We start from the raw sequence: 24,239 nt of genomic DNA on the forward strand, positions 1-24,239 counted from the left end.
AAATGATTATGCACTTATATAGTGATAGATGAATTTTAAAACAAATGTTTTCAGTTTTATTTTAAAAAGCAAGTCAGTACACAGACAATTTTAAAGTATGCCTTCTTACCAGCAATAGTTCATTTTAAAAATTATGCCAGATTTTTGCCAAGATCAGTGTTTCCTCAAAATGAAGATAAAAATAGATTTGTATAGTGTGCTCTTGTACCTCTACATAGGTTCTTTTAAATAATTTTGAGCAGTTATGCATTTATCTAAAGGAAGTAAACTGTGAATAAATGCATGTTTACCAAAATGGCTGTTTACAGTGCATTTAGTTCTGATATTTATAAAGTTGACATTTCACAGAATAATTTTAAAATAGTTTGTAAGTCTATATGGTTTAGATCAGTCATACATAGAGACAAAAAAATGTGCAATATTTTTTATGTAGGTGAGCTAACTGCTGAAGTGTACCTAATTGAACAATTATCTGATTATTTGTAATAGATAAGTTGTATAACATTTTCATATCTTAAAATGTTTTTTAGATTAATCTTCGAGTGAAATATTATTTTCAAAATAAAATTATACAGAAAAATTCTGGCTATGATATACACATTTTTGGACAAAATATGAACTTGAGTCACAAGTATATTTGTTTTACCATGATTTGCAAGCTTATCAGTTAAATCTATAATTTTTTTTAAAAATCCATCACAACAGTTGTGAATAGTAGATATCAGTGTTACATTTAGATATTTGGCTTTTTCATATTTTATGGAAAATTGAGAGAATTCACCATTTTCTTGACTTAGTGTTTGAGTAGTAAGATTATGTAAAATAGAGCTTCCATGGTTTAGGATGTGAGTGCTGAAACTTGCACATAAATTAGATATATAACTTAGCTATGAAATCTTTCCTAAAATGACACCACCAGAAAGTTAATACATTTTTGAGATAATCATTGGTCTGTATTGGTCAATAAAATCTGTCTTCTTTAAGAGAGTCTCTTAAAAAATACATCTGAGTGGCCTGCCTTGCAGGCACAAGGACCCAAGTTCAATCCCCGGTACCAAAATAATAATAAAAAAAAAAATGCATCTGATATATTAATCATACTTGTCCTGCCTTGCAGGCACAAGGACCCAAGTTCAATCCCCGGTACCAAAATAATAATAAAAAAAAAATGCATCTGATATATTAATCATACTTCTGTGGAGTGGGGATGAACTGCTCCATTACGAGAAGAAAAGGTAATTAAAGTTTTATTTCAGGCCCCTAAAATACAAATAAAGATCGGTGTGGTCACCTTTACATTCAAAACTTTTCTTCTACATAGAGTGTGTTTTAATTTTTTGAAATTTCTAAAATATAACAAGTATAGTTTAATGAAAGTAGTTAGATATATTCAGAGTGCCCTGGCTCTGCTAATTTGATGTGTTGGGCAAATCACTAAATTATTATAGGCTCCAACTGTTTTAAGGAAGGAATTAGATGATCCACTAAGCTGTTGGATACTTGCAGGCCTAGTTTTCTCAGTTTTAAGTAGCTCTTTTTCTTTTTCCTTTTTTTTTTCCTTTGGCTTTAAAAAAAATTTATTGGTACATTATATAATGATCATATTCATAGGGAATTTGTACTTGTACATAATATATCTTGATTCTTTTTTTCCTCCATCTCCCCTTATTTGCAAAAGCTTTGTTGCAATTTTTTCCCTTCTATTCTTTTTTTTTTCTTTTCCCTTTTCCCCCAGTCCCCCTCATATCTATTATATATTTTGGTTCTTATTTACACTTTGTTTCTCACACGAGAGAAACACTTTTATTAGCTCTTTAGCACAGCATTATCGGGTATTATCTTAGTCTGCCACATTCTTGATTATGATAGTGCACCATTATACTTTTACCCAATTTATGTAGTTTTTAATACAAAAATTCATTTTGAAGAGAAAACTTAGCTGTTAAAACATTTTACCACTTAAAAATACCATGAAATTTTTACAGTTACAGTTAGTAGGTATTACAAGTTTTCTAGCAAGATCAATTTGTATACTACTGCATGTTTATGGATAAGATGGGGATAGTCTCGAAAATGTCTCGACAACCACGTGCGACATTATAGCCAACAACTATTTCTAACAGAACTTGGGTTTAAAGGTTATTGGGAAAGCCTTTTTAAAAAATTTCTAGAGAAAAGGATTGTGGAAAAGAATTGAAAAAAGTTTTGTGTATTAGGGCCAAACTAGCTTTGGGGATTCAAAAAGCTATTGCTTCCTATTAAAGCAAATCATTGATTGCCTTTGTTGTTGAACCAAAAATGTAGTGATAAGGGTTTGAAGCCCAGTGGGATGTGGTGCATTCAGAGAAAGTACAGCGTATTTAAATAAAGCCCTTAAAGCTTTAATCATTCGGACTTTAGTTTTTCTTTGGATCAGTTATCCCAACGAACACTTTTAGCACATGGTTATTTATTTGGCAGAGCTCCCTGCTTTATTTGGGGAAATGGTCATATATCTAAGGGGAGGTGACTCTGAAGAGCATATAGATAGGAAAAGTTTGCACCCATTCTTATTTGAGAGGCCAGTATTTTAGCTCAGGATATGTAGGAAAAAGACTATTCCAGCGAAATAAACGTTACTGATTCAAAGAACCCTTTACCTATTTGACCCTGCCTGTTGAGAGTAGAATAAATTGGAAATTACTGCCAAGGGCAAGGCATTTTATACCTTCAGAGGTAAAATGTTACTGATCACCATTCTATCTCTGAAGTTTGCCTACACCGAGTGCTAATAGTCCTCTGCTATGTTGACATGCGTCCTGTCCAAGATACTAGGTCACTTGCAAAAAAGTTGAAAATCAGGTTTCTGGCCCTCTGTGATACTGAGTGTGTTGAAAGGGTAACAGATCTACTCTTAGAAAAGGGCTTCCATGTGCTGGGGATTTAGCTCAGTGGTTCCGCCAACTGCCTTACAAGCACAAGTTTCCAAGTTCAATCCCCTGTACCAAAAGGAAAAAAAAGGGGGGGGCGACTTCCATTCTTTTTGTAATTTTAAGCTGTGGAATCTGTTTTAGGATGTAAATATCTTTGGGGAGATGTTAAATATGAAGAGCTATACAGGATAAAGGCATGAAGTAACATCTATGATCCTGAGGTTTGAGGTCATGTAGGATTAGGTAGAAGAGAGGTTCTTACAAATTACACAGAGTTAAGAACTTCATCGCTTCGGTGCCTGCGCAGTTTACTGACAGCGTCAAAGTAGCTGGCCCACCCTAACAGTAATCCAGTCATGTAAATCGGCTGTAGAGGGCGCGAGTGGGTCTCGGAACCTTTCCGCCGGGGTTATTTTGTGAGAGGGACCGGAAAAGGAGTGGGAACCTTTGCCATGATGGGAGGCCGAGTGTTGAGCTCCTCTGCGGGTCGTTTTTTAGGAGCTCTCGGGGCTCGGTGTTGGGCCGGACGAGCCGAGCGTCCTTGCTTAACTTCGTGGGCGGGTGAGTGGTATGCAAACGCGGGAGCTCGGAGCGCGGAGCGCTGGCTCCGACTCTAGCGCTCGGGGCCCTGGCGCGCAGACCACCGCCCAAGGCGGCCGCCGGGATCCAGCGACCTGTGGCTCATTTCCGTAAAGCTCGTGCCCAGCAGCCGGCGACCCACGCTGAATGCTGTAGTCTGAAGGTCGTGCTGCTTTTCTTTGCCAGGGCAAGAAAGACCAGCGGGTCTTTTGTAGTGATTCATAGCGTTGGTTCTTTATTTTGTTTGCGTATGTCTTGTCCTTTTTTCTAAAAATCTAAGGCAGCTATACTACTTTTTGAGTAATGATAAGGAACATACTTTAAAGTCTCTTTAAACTATTAGGCATGGTAGCCCACACCTGTAATCTCAGCACTCAGGAGGCGAAAGCAGGAGAATTGCTGGGAGTTCGAGGCCAGCCTGGACTATATGGCGAAACCTTGTGTCAAGAAACAAAAACAATATTAGGACAGACATAAGATCGGGATATAATAAGCGAAAAGAAAAGAAAGAAAATCCAGCAACTCTACACCGAGAGTTGATTGGTACTCTTCATATAGGGGAAATACTATAACAACTTAGTAGATGTCAGATAGGTGGAGTTTATGTTTCTCAAAATCCAAGTATAAATTTTAAGGAACAATGGAGATTAAGAGTAGGAAAAATTGCCGGGCGTGGTGGCGCACCCCTGTAATCCCAGCACTCGGGAGGCTGAGGCAGGAGGATCGCTGTGAGTTCGAGACCAGCCTGGGCTACATAGTGAGCTCCAGGACAGTCTCAACTACATAGTGAGACCCTGTCTCAAAACAAAAACAAAAACAAAAAAAAAGTAGGAAAAATTTATTGGGAGAGATAGCTCCTGAGAGACGGGGGCGGGACGGGACCAGAAGTGGGTTGATAGAAGACCACTTCTCAAAGGAAGTTTTATAGAGCAAAATCACGAGGTGGGTGTAACGTGGGTGTGACTATGATCAACCAATAGGATTACAAATATAGCCGCTTAAGTAATATTGATCTAATGAGGAAGCCGGTCACATAGCAAATGTACAAGGAAAGACTTTTTAAGGAAGGGATGAATCAGGAGGTCCTGGCCACTCACCTGGGTGACTGATGTCTAACTAGACTTTATTGGACCACGTGATACTAATTATAATATAATCTTTAATTTATTTTTTATCCCTTGGGGAGGCATACAGGACTGGACATTCCCTCTTTATTTGAAGTATCTCCAGCCACAAATGTAATGTCTTCTCATCTTCTGCACTGACGCCGAAGGCCTAGTTTTGTCTGCCTTAATATTTCTACTGTCTATAATTCTCTGTGAAAACGTGTATAGCCAATAAAACAGTTTAAATCCATTTATATGCACATGGAAAAATGATAAGGATATAGTTTTAAGAAAATAAGGTACAAGTCAGTATATATTATGAACTTGGAGATAGAGACCTAGTTAGAGATACATAATTTTAACAATGATGAACTATGATGGAGTCATTGGTATTGTATCATTTTATCATCCTTTATATACTTTCCCAAAATTTCTTCAAGAAATATATCTTTTATAATTAGAAATTGAGAAAAAAACTGATAAAACCGTTTCCAAACTTGGTGGTGGTAATTGAAGCAGGAGCAAGCAAATCCATATTTGCAACCAGGGAAACTTCTTCACTGAGAAAGAGAATTGTCTTGAAGGAATTGGGTCATGTTAGAGGCAGTTGGAGAAAGCAAAGGACTGGCTGGAAAATATGAGGTTTGTGGGAAACTGCAGCATCGCCTGAAAATCAAGTGTGTGGATGGAAGTGAGGCACTGAGGGTCAGGGAATAGCAAAGGATGAGACGAGACTTTTCAGGCATAACATGTCCATGAAAGCCCCATCCACCTTCCTGAGGTAGACTATCCTGAGGACAATGGAAATTATTAAAGAAGCAATGTTATCAGACTTCATAGAAAAGAAACAACACTGGCAGCTGTGTAGAAAGTAGGGTGGAGCCAGGCAGGTGTGGGCTTCAAGATGTTGAATGAAGATTGCTGAAATAGGATATCCCGGAAAAGTCTGTTGCCTTTCTTGTTCACTGCCAGCATGAATACTGTTAGGTGCTGAATAAATAAATTCAGTAAATTAAATGAACTTCCCCTATTCCTTCTCAAATACCAGAATTCAAGTTAGAAAAGAAATTGATACCATTGTTTATTAATACAAACTCAAGTGAAAGATTCTTTTTTCTAGAAGTAGAGGAGGTCAGAGGAAGGTTAGCATAAATCTCTGAGTCTCAGGTTCATAATAATATATGTGTTTATCCACATATCACAGTTTACATAATTTAAAAATTATATCTCACTTACCTACCTGAAGTCATAAAGGGTATGATATTTGAATTGAGTCTTAAAAGCAGACCAGACAGTGTTGGTGGAAGATGGAATAACATGAGCAAAAACAGAGAAGCATGAGCTTTTTTGTGTGTGTGTACTGCGGAAGCGAGCACTGGCATGAGCTTAAAAAGTGAACTCCAGAATGAATGTGGCCTGGACTGTGAGTGGACTATTAAGCAGAGCAAGTAAAATGCTCAAGAGAAAAATGTACAGACTATAAAAAGACAAAACAGGATATAAAAAGGATCATTATACTTAAGGAAGGATACCTGACTTCACCTGTGATAAAATACACTAATACACCATTTAATCAGTTGGATTAGCAAAGAGAAAAATATTTGAGTAACACGTCATATCAGTGCAGCAACCAGGCACTAGACACTAATATATTGCCCACAAGATTGTGAATTCAAATTGTAAATTGGTTTAGTATCCATGGGTAGCAATTACTAACTTACAAATATCCAAACACTTTGATAATTCTTGAGATTTTATCTATAGGTACTCTTAAACACATTGGAAATTACCCAAATCAGTCCCATGGTTTTGGTTAATGGCCATAAAAGATAAATAACCTAAATGCTTATTAATTGAGGACTCTAAATAAATTATGGTATAACTTAACTACAGAGCCCACCAAACAAATGTATACACACTTCAACAATTTGCTGTGTTAATAGATGTCTGGAAGCTCATGGCCACCACTTTGAGCACCTCTTGAAATTGTAGAGGCCAAAGATAACTGTATTAATCTTATGATGTCTTAATAAATTTAGTATTAAAATACATATTTTAATTTTCCCGATGTATACTTTTTTGGTGGACTCTGTATATAATGAATTACTGTGTATCCCTTAATTTAAAAAAAGAACCTCTGTATACTATGTTAGAAAACAGTTTCCAGGATACATTGATAAGTGAAAAAAAGTAAGATGCAGAATAGTGTGCGTTCTATTATACTTTCTGTGAAATGAAAGAAATTAATACATTAAATGATTGTATATGCATAAAATGTCTTTCTGAAAACTTAGAAACAAACCTAGTAGCATTGGTTGACTGCAGAGAGAGAACTGGGCAGCCATCGTTAGAGATGGGAGAGATATCTTGTAGTGTTCTTTCTATCTATCTATATATTTATCTATCTTTATTTATTTAGAGGCAGGGTCTCGATATGTAGTCCAGACTTGCCTTGAACTCACTATGTACCTGCCTCAGCCTCCTGAGTGTTGGAATTACAGGCATGTACCACCAAGCCCAGCCTTTTTAAAATTTTTGCTTTGTTTTGTTTTTGGTACCGGGATCGAACTCGGGACTTTGTGCTTGCGAGGCAGGCAGCAGCACCACTGAGCTAAATCCCCAGCTCTATTTTTTTTTTTATTTTTTAAAATTTATTTTTAAACAATTTAAGACTCATAAGAAGTTGTAAAAATAGTACAGAATATGTTCGTAAGACCTGTTTTCTCAATTGTAACATCTTCATAATCATAACACATTATCAAAGCCAGGAAATAAGCACGTGTTTGATTCTGTTAAGTAAACTATGGACGTTATTTGGATTTTACTACCTTTGTATAAATTCAATGTGTGTGTGTGTGTGTGTGTGTGTGTGTGTGTGAGAGAGAGAGAGAGAGAGAGAGAGAGGCAAAATGTATCACTTATCACGTATATAGATTTGATGCATTTGTTACAATCAGAATACAGAATGAGAAACTTTCTGGTGCTGCTCCTTTATAGTCAGACCCCAGCCTTTGCCATTGGCAATCGCTGATCTTTTCTCCTAACTATAATTTTGTTATTTCAAAGGTGTTTTGTAAATGGGATGGTACAGTATATACCTTTTGAAATCGAGTTGTGTTCCTCTTAACATAATACACACTGTTTTTACATGGCTGCATTTCCTTTGGCACTTGGCAGTGGCATTCATATTTTTTTATCATGTGATCTAAGGACATGAAAGAGAACTTCCAGGACTGCTTCAGAAAGTGGTGAGAATGATGGGAGAAATGTGTTTGAAGAAAGGGGAAGTATTTTGAGCGAGATTAGTGGCAATGTCTTGTACTGAAGTAATTTTAAAAATTGAGACATTCACCATATACTTTGATCACGCCTTACATTAATACATTTTTATTGGAGTAGTATTTCATGATGTGCGTATACACAGTGTGCCTTTTCTTTTTTTTTTTTTTTTTTTTTTTTTGAGATAAGGGCTTGCTGTGTATTTTTGACTGGGCTTGAACTCGCTGTGTAGCCCAGGTTGACCTTGATCTCACAGAAATTCTGTGCCTCAGCCTAGCAAGTGCAGGAATGAAAGGCTTGCACCACCACATTTGGCTAACAGTTTTGTTTTTGCTTTTGTTTTGTAGTCTATTTTTGTTGTTTTCAATTTGGAATTATTTTTACAATTTATTTTTTATTAGTGCGTGTTTAGAATTCCCGACATGTGCAGTCATCTTGGGAGCAGTGACATGTACATGTTACAGCATGTTTCTTTTATTATTCAAACCCTTTCCCTTCTCTCCCCTTCCCTCCTCCAGTTCCCTTTTTCTGCGTGTTGATATTATTTGTCTTAGCTCACGCTGTGTGCAGTGTTTACATTAATTAGGGTTACTAGGGTCCTGTACATGACACACCTTTACTCCTCTCATTTCCCCTTCCCCGCCTCCTCAACCCTCACCTATGTTCCCTGGACCACTTCCCTTTGTGGTAAAGGTCTAACTTCATTTGAAACTGCTGAACTGCTTTCCAGAATGGCACTACCATTTTACACTCCCACTAGACATGAGTAAAAGACCTAGTTGTTTTATATACTTGTCCACACTTGGTAACTTTAATATTTTTAAATTGTTTAGCTTTTTTGGTGGGTGTTTTTTTGTTTGTTTGTTTGTTTGTGTTTTTGCAGTGTTGAGGCTTAAACCTAGGGCCTCAGTGAATACTATGCAGGTGCTCCACCATGGAGCACATTCCCGGCCCTGATTTTAGCCATTTGGGTAGGCATACAATAGTATCTCAGTGTAACTTTCTTTTTTTTTTGTAACTTCCATTTGTATTACCCTAATGACTATTAATATTGAATATCATTTTTTATGTGCATATTTGTATCTTCATAGCATTTTCAATGAAATATCTGTTTTTTTGTTCCCATTTTATAATTCTCATACCACTTTTGTAGAATTGGATTGCCTTTTCCTTTTTGTTGGTTTTTTGGGACAGTCTTGCGCTATAGTTCAGGCAGGCCTTGAACTAGTAGTATCCTCCCACCTCAGCCTCCTCAGTGCTGGGAGTACAGGTGTGCGCCATCACACCCACCTGGGTTGCTTTTTTGGGGTTCATCTTTGGTCACTTTTTAGTTTCAGGAACATTTTGTTTAAAGATTCCTTGAGATTTTCTTTATAGACAATACAGTTGTGATCTTTTTTTCTCTCTCTTTCCCTCTTTCTCCCTTCTCCCCCTCCCCTCCTCTCTTCTCTTCTTTCCTTCCTTTCTCCCTTTCTCCCTCCCTCCCTTGCTTGTTGGCTCACTAGCTTGTATGTTTGATTTTTTTTTGAGCCTGGGTCTCCCTGTGTAGTTCAGACTGGCCATGAACTCACTATGTAGCCCAATCTGGCCTCGAACTGTCAGCGATCGTCCTGCCTTTGTCTCCAATTCTGGGATTACAGGCTTGTGCCACCATGTCTGGCAAAGCAATTTTTTGTTTGATTTTGGTTTTGGCTTTTTGATATAGGTTCTTGCTATGTGTTCAGGCTGACCTTGAACTATGTAACCCAAGCTGGCCTGGAACTCACCAATCTTCCTGTCTCAGTCTCCTGAGTGCTCAGATTACATGAATGTGCCACCATGCCTGGCCTGGCTGGACAGTTTTAATTTCTTTCTTTCCATTCTGTATGTGTCTTACTTCTTTTTCTTACCTTATTGCTTTGAACAAAACTTGCAGGACTATGTTTAATTAGAGTGGTGAGAATGAGCTGGCTCAGCTAATCTCAGCTATTAAGGAGACTGAAGCAAGATGATCACAAGTTTGAGACCAGCCTGGGTAACTTGATTGAGACTCTGTCTCAAAACTTTTATTTTATTTATTTATTTTTTGAGACAGTGTCTCACTATGTAGTTGAGACTGAGGTGGAACTCACTGTGTAGCCCAGGCTGGTCTCAAACTCACAGTGAGCCTCCTGCCTCAGCCTCCTGAGTGCTGGGATTACAGGTGTGCGCCACGCCTGGCAAGTCTCAAAACTTTTAAAAAGGTCGAGGATGTAGCTCAGTGGAAAAAGTCTTGCCTTGCATGTGCAAAACTGTGCATTTAATCCCCAGGACTAAAAAAAAAAAAATAATGCTGAGAATGGACATGTCTACCTTGTTCCTAATTTTAGGGGAAACATGCTTAATCTTTCACCACTAAATGCTATGTGAGGTATAGTATTTTTATAGGTACCTTATAAAATAATCACCTTTCTTTTTACTTTGTTTTTTTTTTTTTTTTTTTTTTTTTTTTACCAGATTGAACTCAGAATATTGTGCTTGTGAGATAGGTAGGCACAGTACCACTGGTTTAAATCCCTGGCCCTTGGTGAGAATTTTTTAATCACTTATGGGTATGGGTTATGTAGAATGCTTTGTCTACAAAAAACAGTACGATTATGTGATTTTTCTTTTACTGTTAGTGTGGTTGACTATATTGACTTATTTTCTAATACTGAATCACTGTTATATGCCTAGAATGAATCCCACTTGGCTTTGCTTTATTATTATTTTAGTGCTTTGCCAAATTCTATTTACTAATATTTGTTGAGAACTTTTTGTCTTTTCATGAGAGAATTGATCTGTGGTTTTTGTTGATGTACCATCTGTGTTTTTCATATCAGAGTAATGTTGGTTGGGAAGTATTTGTTATTTTGTGGAAGATAAGGGGTATTGTAAGACTTAAAGTCTCACTTTTAACTCTTGGAGCGTGAACAGCCAAGAGGCTTCCACGATGCTGGGCCCAAAAGCTCAGCAACGCTCCAGGAGCTTGTCAGACAGCGAGAGTCACCCAAGATGGAACATACCAGACAAGTTGGCAAATAGATCTTTATTAGTCTGGCCAGACGGCACTCCCGAAGCCAAGCAGCTCAGAGAGGCAGCTAGCTCAGAAACAGAGGCCATTTTATATAGGACTATGGAGGGAGGTTTACACTCAAAACTTACAGGAGGGGGACAAAGGCAAAGAATCAGGCAAAGAATCAGGCAAAGAATCAGCTGATCTGAACTGACGGTCATTAATCATATACTCCACCGTTATGTACTAATGATCAGCAGATCGATTATCCATTGTTCCATTTACAGCTTAAATTATGATGTTTAGAACATTCAACTACAGGCAAGTAAGGAGTGGCGTGATTTATGTTGGGTCTCTGTGTTCACTACACTTTCCATTTAGTTTCCCAGCTACTTCTAAGCAGTTACCTAACAATTCACAATTAATCATTAGTTATCCTATAAGGGATGGGGGGAGTGACAGTCTCTAGGTCGTTTGCTGGTCAACATGGAGTCGCTCTAGTTCAGTTAGACTCTTACAGGTATTGGTTGTTATTTCTTTTTAAAGTGTTTAGTAGAATTAACCAGTGAAACTATATTGAGCCTAAAAATATTTTTAAGAAAACTTTTAACTATGAATTCAATTTTCTTTGTAGTGATGTGACTATCGAGGCTGTTTGACCTTGCATGAGTATTTTTGTGATTTTTTTACGCACTAAAATTTTGATGTATAAAGTTGTTTGTAGTATTCCCTGATCAATCTTTTAATCTCTGCCAGGGCTGTAGTGCTGTGCCCTCTTTAGTTCCTGATATTGATAATTTAAATCTCTTTCTTTGCCAGCCTTGCTGGAGGGTTATCAATTTTATTGATCTTAGCAGTAAACTAAATTTATCACTATTATTATTTATATCTTTATTATACTTTTCTGCTGAGTGTTTAAGATCAAGTTAAAATGAGCACTGTTAATTAAAATTAACCTCTTTATATATATATCAAGATGAGTTAAGGGTCCTCAGGGATTACTTATGCAGAGCCATATGCAGAGCCTCTTAGCTCTTACATAGTTTTTTTGTTTGCTTCTACCAGTGCCATCTGCCAGGGTGAGTTATGATCTTGCTTGATCATATGGCATCTTTTGGAAGTGTGGGAGACATTTCCATTTTTGATGACCTTCCTCTTAGCACAGTGTGCACTGGTTGACCCCTGTCTTCTGGGGTCTAACAATCTCCTTGCTCAGGAGACTGGGTGACCCCCTGAAATTGTAGGATCCTTTTAGAGGGGCCCTCTCATCCTGGGTCTTTGTTGACCTTGGAGAGCAAGGGCTAAAATATTGCCTGTCCTATTAGCCTAGGTATTATTTTTTAGCTTCAGTCTCTAAGCATCAGTAGTTGAACACCCAGAAGGTCATTTACACCAGTAGTGAAATGGGAGCAATAGGTTTAAGTATTATAATCTTATCTGGATATCAAGAACTTTGAAATATAAAGATAACCAGAGAGAACTCTTCTTTTACAAATCATGATTGTCTTAGAAGTCAAATTCCTTAGATTGTTAACAGTTACAGAGTTTTATAGGGAAAAGTTGAAATCAAGAGCAAACAAAGCATTTTAGCATAAGAATCATGACAACATTAGAACTATTTCTACCAGTAGGTTATATAGAAATGAATACAGATACTTCTTGTTTTGTGACCTACCCATTTAAAGTTCAAACTTATGACTCAGCCATGCTGTTCAGACTTATGACCCACGTCTTTTTTTGGTACAGTACTATACATCTTGTTTATAGAGCATCAATGTCTTTTTGGGGGTACACTATACCTTGTCATTTTTGCTGATTGTACTGTATAGTACAGTACTAGTTTTATATTCCATTTTACTGTATAGTACTGCATATAAGATTGATACAAATAAAAGCAAAGTCACCAAGTTGGAGTTTCCTTTGAGCATTTCTTTGCTCAGAATATTGTAATGTACATACTATATACAGTTCTTCATTTAGCGACCAGTTTGTGTAACGAGCTAGTTATGGAAATGTAACTCATTTATTAAATGAGGAATGTCTGCATGTGAGTGAGTTGTGGGCTCAGGAAGGCTCCCATTCAGATTTCAGAAGAAGAACTGAGAGGCCAGGTAGTCGGCCCCTGAGAGGGTAGAGTGTGAAGCCAAAGGTACATTGGAGACCCCAGAAGTTTGGAGAAGCCCATGGATCATCTGAGGAAAGCTGCAAGGATGGAGCAGAACAGGCCCAAAAGAAAAGCTGTGGGAGCTACAAACTATCTGCAGTGTCACAGAGGTGGAGCCATCCACATCCCTTGGTGTTTACAACTCGCCACAGATTGCCAGGGACTCTGGAAGTAGAACTGTGAGATTTAAGGTTTTCCCTGCTGGATATTTGACTTGCTTTGGTCTTATTCCTTTGTATCTTTCTGTTTGTAATTTTCAGAATGAAAATGTCTATCTTGTGCCATTGAATGTTAGAAGTGTTTAACTTTTTTTCTCATTTGTGCAGGAGCTATTAAGAATTTGCCATAAATCTCAGAAGGGCCTTGGGACTTGGGCTTTTCAGCAATGCTGAAACTGTTAGGACTTTGGCAATTCTTGGAGATGGATTAAATGCTTTTTTGTATAAAGGGATGTGCATGAGTCTTTGGTGGGGCAGCGGGGAGGGACAGAATGTTATGGATTGTGTTTATATGTTCCCCCAGAGTGTGACTGAATCATGTCGGGTTAGGCTTAATAGTGTTAGGATTATTAAAGTAGTCTGAGTAAGATAAAAGGGGCAGAATGATGCTGTTAAGTTCTCTTGTTTTTGCTGTCTTCTACCACCATGGACTGTGGTCCCTCTGCCCCATTGCCTTGGAGCCAGCCAATTATGGACTGAAACCTCTATGAACTGTAAGCCAAATAAACCTTTCCCCCTTATATTTTGGGTGTTAAATAATTTTTGTCTCAGCAGTGAGATAAAAGTAACTAATATACTTGCTGAGAAGAAAGACTTAGAGACAGAATTACAGAGACAGAGATGGGGAATCTGGATGACCAGTGCTTGAGTAAGCAAAGGCCCTGAATAGCCAGAATTGTTGATATTTATTGGTGACACAATCATTGTTTAGTTGGGGTGAGGGGGCTATGTGTGGTTGCTTTTGCAGGAAAGGCTTGTAAAAGAAGAGATAAAGCATTTGTGTGTTATGCTGGGAATGGAATTTGGGTAAGAATCACTGTGACCTGGCTGGGTGCTATCTCATATGTCAGATTCGCTTCTTAAAATAGGCATGGTTAACGCTCTTTACAGCCTGCCCTGCTTACAGCTTGCTTTGGGCATAATTAATGGGGTTGTCCCCCACAAAGAACATTTAATATCTTAAGAAAACTTTGTTGATTTAGACATAGAAAACTTTTATCCCCTCAGTTATAGCCAACTTAATTATATCTTATAATAATTCAGAAAGACTCTGGGAAAAACCAGGAAAAGTCACCCATTGTTGGAGAAAATTGAAGCAAATTGGTTCAGGCAGCTGCTTTTCCAACCCCAATGGGTTCATATATATGTCTTAAAGAAGAAACTCTGAACTTATTGTACACATAAAACAATAGACATTGTATTTATCAAACATTTAAAAATGTTATCTTCATTGGCTAACAACCTGAATTAAAAACATTACCAACTTCAAAGACATCTTTACCTTTATTTTATTGAGCATTTTAAACTAGTACACTGTTAAATCATGTGAATAAGCATTTTGACTATTATAATGAGTGTCTATTTATCTATAAGCTAACTAAAATAAAACATAGATCTGGAAAGTAACACATAGAAGCACACTCATTAACCTAATCATATGAAAGTCTCCAAGGAGCCAAGAGTTTAAAAGGACAAAAATTGCAAGGAAAAATGAAATTGGTAAAAGCTCAGAAAATCATTCATGAAGCAGCTTCAGGTACTTTAGTTCTTAAAACATTTTATAGGCACACAAGGACACATATAGAACATACAAAGCAAATATTTTAAAATCATAGTGTACATGTATTAACCATGCTGAATTATAGTAATCCTTTTTACAATTTTAGGTTTATAGCTATAAATAGACTAGTCAGAAGCTTGTCTAGGGGGTATGGTAGCAATTTTTAGGTGAGTTGTAACAGTGACCTCTTGTATTAACACCAATAAGAGTCAGAAGGTAGTATGAAGATAGAAAAACTGTAAATTGTTAGGTGTTAAATTGTCAGGTGTTAGGTGTTAAATTGTATAATTGTTAAAAAGCTATGAATTATTATCTCTCCTTATTCTAAGCTAAATTTGATGCCTTATCTCTTTTACACCCATGAAAGCAAGGACTATTTTAACAAAGACCCTATTTGATGATTTATCTTAATCTTTGGGATATCTGCTAGCACAGTCTAGCCCCCTGGAGCCCTCTGTATTAGAGTTATTATGGGAAACTGCTTTTGATAGCCGTGCTGTTTCTTATGTAAATGTTTTCCTCCAGAGGCACAGACCCTTTAAAGGTTATGGTGTTGCAGTGGACTTTTTTTTTTTTTTTTTTTTGCAAGCTTCCCCCCCCATTGTATGAGAATTAAATTTAGACCAGAATATAGCCCAAAGGATAAGGCAGAGGAAATTGAAAACAAGAGGCCCATCATGGGGCCTAAGGAGATGCTTTACCCAAAAAGGACACCTTTTGCCTTCTTTGGGGCATCCCCTAAACAGAGGAGCTGCATGGCACTAGGGCCATCATCCAGTTGATCTGATTGGTCCAGATGACCTAGCAAGACAGTGAGGCACAGAGACAGCGCAACTCGTCATTCTGGAGAGATGGAAAACCTGCCGTCAGGAGTGGAAAAGCTGCACTCAAGAGTCCAGCAGCCAGAGGGAACAGATTGCCAGAGGAAGACAGATTCACCCTGGATGGGCTGCCACTGTCAGCTGCTCTGTGTTGAGAGTGAGGGAGGCTCCAAAAGAAGACAAAGTGGCCTGCTAGAGAGGTGCTGGCAAAGGCTGTGAGTAGTAAGTGGGAAGTAAGACTTTCCACAAGGGGCTGAAAAGAACTCTAGCTTGTACCTTGATGGACTACAGTAGTGGTCCTAGCCTGGAGGCCTTTGAGGCCCTAATTTGTTTTTGTAGTTGTTCTATCAGTGAAATCATCTGTGCTGTAATGACCCTAATTACATTAGGGAGAAGGGTATGGGAGAAGAAATAGAGCCTAATCCAGCAATGGTGAACCATTTAGAGCTTTCAGTGACAGCCACTGCTGCATGCATGCCATAGGTTCACTTCCTCTAGCCTAATCTGACAGGCAAAGGAGCTTCATCTACAGGGAAGAGGCATAAGGCTGTCAGTTTAAAAGAGAAGGGGCAAGAGGGAGGGGAGAGAGAGAGTGCAAAGTGCATCTATATAATAAATATAATTATAGTTGAATGGAGAGGAAGAAGCTAAACACTGTCCAATCTGTTACCTCCTGTCAGTCTCAGTTTGCCAGATATAAAGTGCAGAGTTGATTTTGGTGAGACCTCCATTATGAAGCAGTTAATTCTGTATAAACTCAAGCTCTTTGTCTCAGGAAACTGAAGAATAAAATTGCAGACAAAAGGAGGGAGTTAGGAGAATATTTCTTGGAAATAAGAAAAAAAGCTTCTGTGTATACATACCCACCACACAGGAATCCTGGAAGTGGAATTGTCCTCACATAGAATTCCTGTGTTTAGTGTTTTGAGGTATTTCCATAATGGCTTTACTAGTTTTCATTTCCACCACAATGCAGAGGGGTTTGCGTCATGTTGCTCCACCACCATTCCTCAGCCTCAGCAGCATGTGTTGCTGTTTGAGTCTTTAATGATGGTCATGCTTATGGAGTAAGATGGAATCTCAGGGTTTTAACTGGCATTTCTTTAGTGGCAAGCAATGTTGAACATTTTCTCACATGTTTCTTGGCCATTTGTACTTCCTTATTTGAGAAGTATATGTTCATTTTAGTTGCCCATTTTTTGATTGAGTCTTTTATTTTGGGGAGTCTAATTTTTTTGAGTTCTTTATGTGTTCTAGATATTAGTCGTTTGTCCAAGGTGTAACTGGTGAAAAGTTTTTCCTCATTCTGTGGGTTGTCTCTTTACCCTCCTGGTTGTTTCCCTTACTGTGCAGAAGCTTTTAAATTTGGTAAGATCCCATTTGTTGAGTCTTGGTACAGTTTCCTTTACAATTGGGTTTATTTTCAGGAGGTCCTTGCATATGCTTATGTTATGGCTTGCGTCTAGATGTCCCCCAAACCCGCCTGCAGTCAATATGTGGACCTTTTCAGAGGTGGCTGAATCTAGAGTGTATGATGCTGAATCAAGGGTGTGTGATTACTAAGTTTGTCCACTGATAGTTTGACGTAGTTCTGGGTAGGATTTAGGGTGCCCTGGATTTGAGTGCTCCTTGCCTAACAGGTAAGGCTGGATAAGATATAAGAAACAGGAAGAGAGTCATTGTCTGTGGCTTATTGGTTGCTGCCATGCTACCATCTGCCTTCTGCCAGCCTTGCTTTCCATGGACTTTCTCCTCTGCAATGCCCCTCTGTCGTGCCACCCTGCCTTGGAGCCAGCCAACTATGAACTGAAACCTCTACAAACTGTGAGCCAAATAAACCTTTCCTCCTTTAACATGGGTATTGGGTGTTTTGTCTCAGTAACAAGAACAAGTAAGACAGCCTATGTCTTCAAGAGTTTGCTTATTTTATCAGCACATGACTTTCTCTAACATTTATTATTCTTTGATCCATTTTGATTTTAGTCTAGTTAGTACATGGTGAAAGATATGGATCTAGATTCAAACTGCATGTGAATAGCCAGTGTTCCCAGCACTGAGGCTATCCTCCAGGGTGTTTTTACTGTTTGTCAAAGATCAGATAGCTGAATGTGCCTGGACTTGTTTCTGCATCCTCTATTCTGTTCTTTTGTTCCACATGTCTGCTTTTTTTGCCAAGACCATGCTGCTTTTATCACTGTAGTTTTATAGTATAACTTGAAGTCTGAGATTGTGATACTTTTGCTATTCTGGGTCTCTTCTAGTTCCATATGAACTTTAGGATTGTCTTCTCTAGTTCTATGAAGAATGCTATGATATTTTCATTGGGATTGTGTTAAATCCATATATCAGTTTTAGAAATATGGCCATGTTGAATATATTAGTTCTACCTGTCTAGGAAGAGAGGATATCTTTCCATTTTTAGATATCTTCTTTGATCTCCTTTTTCAGAGTATTGTAATTTTCACTGTAGGTGTCTTTTACTTCCTTGGTTATTTCCTAAGTATTTACTTTGTTTTGATGGTACTATGAATAATGTTTTCCTAATTTCTTTCTCAGTGACCTCATTATTGGTGTACAAGAGTGCTGTTGTTTTGTGAATGTTTATTTTAAATTTTTGGGGGCAGGTACTGGGGATCAAACCTGGGACCTTGCATTTGTGAGGCAGGTGACAGAACCACTGAGCTAACCCGGCCCCTGAGTGTTTATTTTGTATCCTGCAACATTGCTGAATTTGGTTATTAATTCTAGGAGTCTTTTAGTGGAATTTTTGGGGTCTTCTATGTAGAGGATCATGTCATCTGAAAATAATGATAATTTGACTTCTTTCCTACACATATCCTTTTTATTTCAAATATAAAAAATATACATGTATATTTTTTGTACTAGGAATCAAACTTGGGTCCTTGCACTGGCGAGGCAGGTGGCGACACCACTGAGCTAAGTCACTGGCCCTCAAGTACTGTATTGAACAGGAGTAGTAATAGTGGACACTCTTTTCTTGATCCTGATTTTAAAGGGAAAGCTTTCAGCTTTTCCCCATTTAATATGATGCTGGTCGTTGGTTTGTCATAAATGGCTTTTACAAGATTGACATAATGTCTTTCTATACTCATTTTCCTCAGTTTTTTTTTCTCTATCATAAATGGACACTGGATTTTGTCAAAAGCTTTTTCTGCACCTATGTAGATGATCATGTGATTTTTGTCTTTGCTTCTATTTATGTGGTGTTGAATATCACTTTTTATAACTTTTTAAACATAATGTGGATACAAAAATTAGTTTATGTATATATTTTGCAAATGATAATTTCAGAAATGTTTAGTTAGATGACAGAATGTGAAACCTTTGTTTTTTAAGCAAAATCCAAAGTTAAGAAAAAACTCAAAAAATAAATAAAATTTAATTTTGTTTATCAATTATAATATTACTGTATAAAATAGAATTTCTTCAACTACATGCATATCAAGCATTCTTACTGTGTAATACTTTTTCTATACATTTAATTTTTTCAGTTTATTCAGATAGCCAGCTTATTTGGACTTTACAAAGTAAATCATGGGTTTTCGATGAATGTGGAACCATGTGGTTCAAATCCTACAGGAAGACTTTTGCCTCTTTGAATAGAATTAAAAGTTACCGGTAAGTTTATCTATTGCTCTGGCAGATATTTACATAATTATGTACAGTAGTAAATGAGTAGCAATTTTTTGTGTTTAATAAACTTGGTTAGTATATAATAGCTTGTGTGGTTTGGTTAAAGTAGCTTTTGTTTATTTAAATGTTCTTCACTAATTTATTTTGTAACAATTTAAATTTGGAAAATTTTAATCCCATAGAAAAGTTGAATAGAGTACAATCAATAGCCAGTCCATATCCTTCATCTAAGTTCAGAGAAAGCCTTTCTTTTTCTGGTACCAGGGATTGAATTTAGGACCTTGTGTTTACAAGGCAGGTGCAGTGCCACTGAGCTAAATCCCCAGCCCAAAGGCCTTTATTTTTAACAGAAGATATATTACAGGGAGAAATATTTTTAATTATAATATTCTTAGGATAAAGCACAATAATGTGATACTTAAAATCATAAGTGGTCTGGATGCAGTATGACTGTAAGGTGGACAAACTCTAAGCAGTAAGATTAGATCAAAGTAATGTCTTTCTGTACTTGTATCGAATAAGCCAGTTTGTAACTTTGTGAAAAATATTGCATAGCTTAGGATGAGCCATCTCTGTTTTCTATGTATGTGCTCCTACTTGTAAATGAGCACCTTTGAGATTGGGTATATCTGAAACCATTCTTTCTCCACTAAGCAGCTACCACTGAGATCTGTTGCAAATTACTGAGCCGGACCCAGTGGTGTATATCTGTAATCCGAGCTACTTTGGAGGTTGAGGCAGAAGGATCAAAAGTTAATTAAAAAGGCCAGGGATTCAGCTCCGTGGTTTTGCTGCCTGCCTTGCAAGTGCAAGGTCCCGAGTTTGATCCCTGGTACAAAAAAAAAAAAGTAATTAAAAGGCCAGCGCTACCTGGGTTCAATCCTTAGTACAGAAAGGGAGGGAGGGAGGGACAGAGGCAAGGAAAGAAAGAAGGTAGGATAGAAGAAAGGAAGGTTATTATAAATCAGTCCTTGGTTATTGAGGTTTTGTGTTAAACACAGGAAAAGATATTAATATTTCTAAATAATATTAATGTTTAAAAAGTGACATTTGAATTTATTTATTTATTTATTTTATAGTATTGTGAATTGAACTCAGAGCCTTCACACTTACTTACAGCCACCCCCCTAGTCCCCTGCTTTTATAAAATTTTGAGAGTGTCTCCCTAAGTTGCTAAATTGCCCCCCCTGGCCTCAGACTTGCAATCCTCTTGCCTCAGCCCCCCCCCCCAGAGTATTGGGAATACAGCAAATGCCAATACACCAGGCTACATCTTAAAAGAAAACACAACAATGAATATAGAATGTACTCTTTGTATATAACTAAGAAATAGTTATATTTGAAATGGAATTTGAAAAGCATTATCTTTTCTAGCTTAACAGCATTTTACCCAAGCAGACCTTTGGAGTATATTTTCTATACTGTTGCTGTGACTTAGAACTCAGTATAGTGTCTAATTTCTATTTAGTCCCTATTTGTTATGTATATACTTTTCTGTCCTTTCCCTTCAGATTACCTTTTTCACAAATGTCTGCTGAGCACTGGCTGTGCTCCAGGAACTCTACTAGTCCCTAGAAATAAAATGGTAATCAAGACAGTTTATGGCTTGCCTACGCAATGCTTAGGGTCTAGTGCAGAGGCAGACATAACCAATAATCATACGAGCCCACAAGGAAGTAAAGGTTATAGGAGTTAATAGGGAACTGTGATCCACTTATAAGGATCAAGGAAGACTTTATAGATTACAAACATTCCATTGAAACTAAGCTCTAAAGGATGAGAAAGACTGAATTAGGCGTTTGGAGGAGGAAAGAGCAAGGGAATGTTGGCAGAATGTTCCAGGCAGAGGGAACAAAGTCTGCCAAGTGCCTGTGGAAAGAGGGAGCATGGCCACTTTGAAGAAGTGAAAGAAGGGCTGTGTGGCTAGAGTGGGGAGGATGAGGAGCGTAAGAGGTGAATTCGGAGAGCAAGGAACTGAGGACTAAATGATACTGAGCTTTATAAACCACGCAGAGGACTTTAGTCTGTATTATTATTAGATGTGACCCAAGGCCAAGTTCTGTGAACTTTGTTTTTAGTTGTAACTTAATTTAAAAGAAAACTACAGTGGACCCTTGACTTACGAACTCCATTGGTTCCCATGGGCTGGTTGTAACTCAAGTTTGTTATAAGTCAATACAGTTGAGATCTGGATGTTTACCTGGGTACACATTATAAGTAACAAGAGGCACATGAATCTTCCATTAGCTTAATTAACCCTAGTTGTCAGGCTGGTCATAACTTGAGTGTCAACTGTAATTTTGTTTCTCAGGGAATAATATGTAAGCAGTATGATTACAAGAAAACCTGGTTTTTATTAATAGCATCAAAATTTAGCAATTATTTAGAATCTAATAACGTATAAATAAGGATATTCTACATGATATATCCCATATTATATTCTTAAAGACATCAGTATTTGTGTGCTCTTTGTTTCCTTAGGCAGCCTTGGACAAGACCGTACAGTACTTCACAGACCACTGTTGACAGCAATGAGGTGAAAACCTTTCTGGCCATGGCTCACAAGTGGTGGGATGAGGAGGGAGTATATGCACCTCTCCACTCTATGAATGACCTGAGGGTGCCATTTATTAGGTAACATTCCAGAAACTCCAAGTCTTTACAGTGGGACTCTTTTGAAGAATTCATCATCTTTTGTATTTTTCTTTTATATTTAAGTTCAAAATGTTGCATTTTAAGTTTTCTTTGGAAATTAGGGAGAATTTCTGTGGTATTCACTGTTTGAAACTAATAATTTTTAGTAAAATTGCCCAGGGCTGTTTTCATAAAATAACCTGAAGCATTATTGAACATTTCAGGTTGATTACAATTCTCATGAGAGGAAAGTAAGGTACTATGTCATCAAGGCCATTTATAACTACTGACCTGCTGTGCCCTGTTGGCCTTTCAGATAAAAATTCTGTATGTACTGCTGCGACAGTTGATTCAACAAGTATTTTTTGAGAGCTTGTCTTATACAGGGCTCTGGGGCTACACTCTGAAAGCTACTGAGATGAATGAAATATAGTCTCTATGTTTGCTATGGCAGATAAGGACAAGAGTTCATTAGGGCTTGCATTTAAGAAAATATTCTGTACATTTATTTACGTAGCAAACATTTTTGAGTAGCTAATATGGGAAAGGTACTGTAATTGACACAGAGTATCACGCACAGACTCTATGCTCAAGGAAGTTTCCAACTGGCTTGCTAGTTCATGCAGAATCAGTACAGTAAAGAGGAAATATTGACATCTTTCTGTTATCATTGAATTTGTGAATCACTCAAATACTAAGCCAGAGAAAGCAGGAATGTTGTTTTATTAGGCTAGATAACTGCTTCTCAAAGTGTAGGCTCTAGATCAGCAAAATTGGTTATCAACCTGGTAATCATCAGAAACACACATTCTCAAGACTCTGTCTAAGGAATCAGCAATCAGGACTCTGCAAACCTTTCAGGTGATTTTGATTAGTTTGAGAACTCCATTAGAACTACTGTATCATATTTATTTAGACAGAACATAAAACAGGTCAGGAGGCCAATGCGAGCTGTGACATTTATCTAAAAATATCAATAACCCAGTTTAAATAGAGATTAACATTTCATCAAAATTATATTCCTTTGAATTTTTTCATTGATAAAATTAATCTTTTTTATATTTAAAATTTTTTTAAAAGAGACAATCTTTTGAAAACAGTTGCTAATCATCATCCAGGAAAACCTTTGTTTGGAATGAAGATTCTTGATGTTGGCTGTGGTGGTGGATTATTAACCGAAGTAAGTGACTAACAGCTTTTCTGCCATAAACTGGGAAAAATATTTGAGGAGTACACTTGTGCTTCATTTACTATTTTGACAAATAATATTCATTATTATTTTAAATGTGTAATGTTGATTTAAATCTATTTGTGATTATAATCTTTTTGTTATTAGATATGTAATACATGCTTTAAAAATATGCCTTAAGATTCTAAACATTTCAAGCTAGGTGTGTTGGTACATGCTTTTAATACCAGTACTTTAGGAAGCTGAGGCAGGAGGATCCCAAGTTTGAGCCCAGCGTAGGCAGTTAAGAGAATTAGCATGACCTTATCTCAAAATTTTAAAAGAAGGGCTGGAGATATAGCTCAGTGGGAACACTCTTGTTCAATCCCCAGTATAGGTGGACAGACAGACAGATAGGTGGGTCCTGGAGGCATGATCTTGGGTACTATATATGATCCCTTACCCATTCCTGTCTGGCTCTGTTCCGCTGCTCTGCTCTCCAGCCACTGTGAACTAAGCACCTTTGCTCTGCCATCCCCTTCCACTTTGATATTCCTGCCTTAGAGTCAGCTGACTATGGATTGAATCCTCCCAAACTGTGAGCTAAGTTAAGCCTTTCCTCTTTTAAGTTGTGAGTGCTGGGTATTAAGTCCAGCAATGGGAAAGCTAATACACTGTAAAAATATATCCATTAGATCAACAGCATGTGGTGTATCAATGGTAACTAAGATTTTAGTGTATGTGTTCTGCAATCTGCTTACTGTAATTATTGTAGATCTTATGTCTCAATTTAAAATAATGTGATTATACTTTTAACTTTTTGACTTTGTTCAATAAAAGTGCTATGTAAGTTTGATTAATACTCAGCCTGTATTTAAATATTTCAGCATGTCATGAGAAGTTTCATACATAAAAACTGAACAAATAATTAGCTATAATAACTATTTCTTGGGGCTGGGGGAATAGCTCTGTGGTAGTTTGCGTGCTCAACATGCGTAAGACCCTGAGTGTTTGATACCCAGCAAAACACACACATGCACGCACGCACACACACACACACACACACACACACAAGAAAAGAAAAGATATTTTTGGTTAATCACAGAAAAAAACTATTGAAATTTGTTCAT

General features: G+C 37.4%; 1 protein-coding gene across 3 annotated transcripts in view; it reads left to right on the plus strand.

The window, feature by feature from the left end:
- Positions 1-24,239, plus strand: part of Coq3 (coenzyme Q3, methyltransferase) — a 35,298-nt gene that overhangs the window by 1,046 nt on the left and 10,013 nt on the right. For 2 of the 3 annotated variants that reach the window (XM_010637378.3, XM_010637377.3), the window contains exons 1-4: positions 2,988-3,473; positions 19,166-19,292; positions 21,789-21,941; positions 23,022-23,121. In XM_010637378.3, the coding sequence (XP_010635680.1) occupies positions 3,365-3,473; positions 19,166-19,292; positions 21,789-21,941; positions 23,022-23,121 (489 nt within the window). In that variant the 5' untranslated portion in view covers positions 2,988-3,364. Of the gene's footprint in view, positions 1-2,987; positions 3,474-19,165; positions 19,293-21,788; positions 21,942-23,021; positions 23,122-24,239 lie in introns of those variants that run through there. The other variant, XM_010637379.3, reaches the window with a different exon arrangement.

This window comes from Fukomys damarensis, unplaced genomic scaffold, assembly GCF_012274545.1.
Source record: "Fukomys damarensis isolate Sample0158 unplaced genomic scaffold, DMR_v1.0_HiC HiC_scaffold_14, whole genome shotgun sequence".
Taxonomy (NCBI): Eukaryota; Metazoa; Chordata; class Mammalia; order Rodentia; family Bathyergidae; genus Fukomys; species Fukomys damarensis.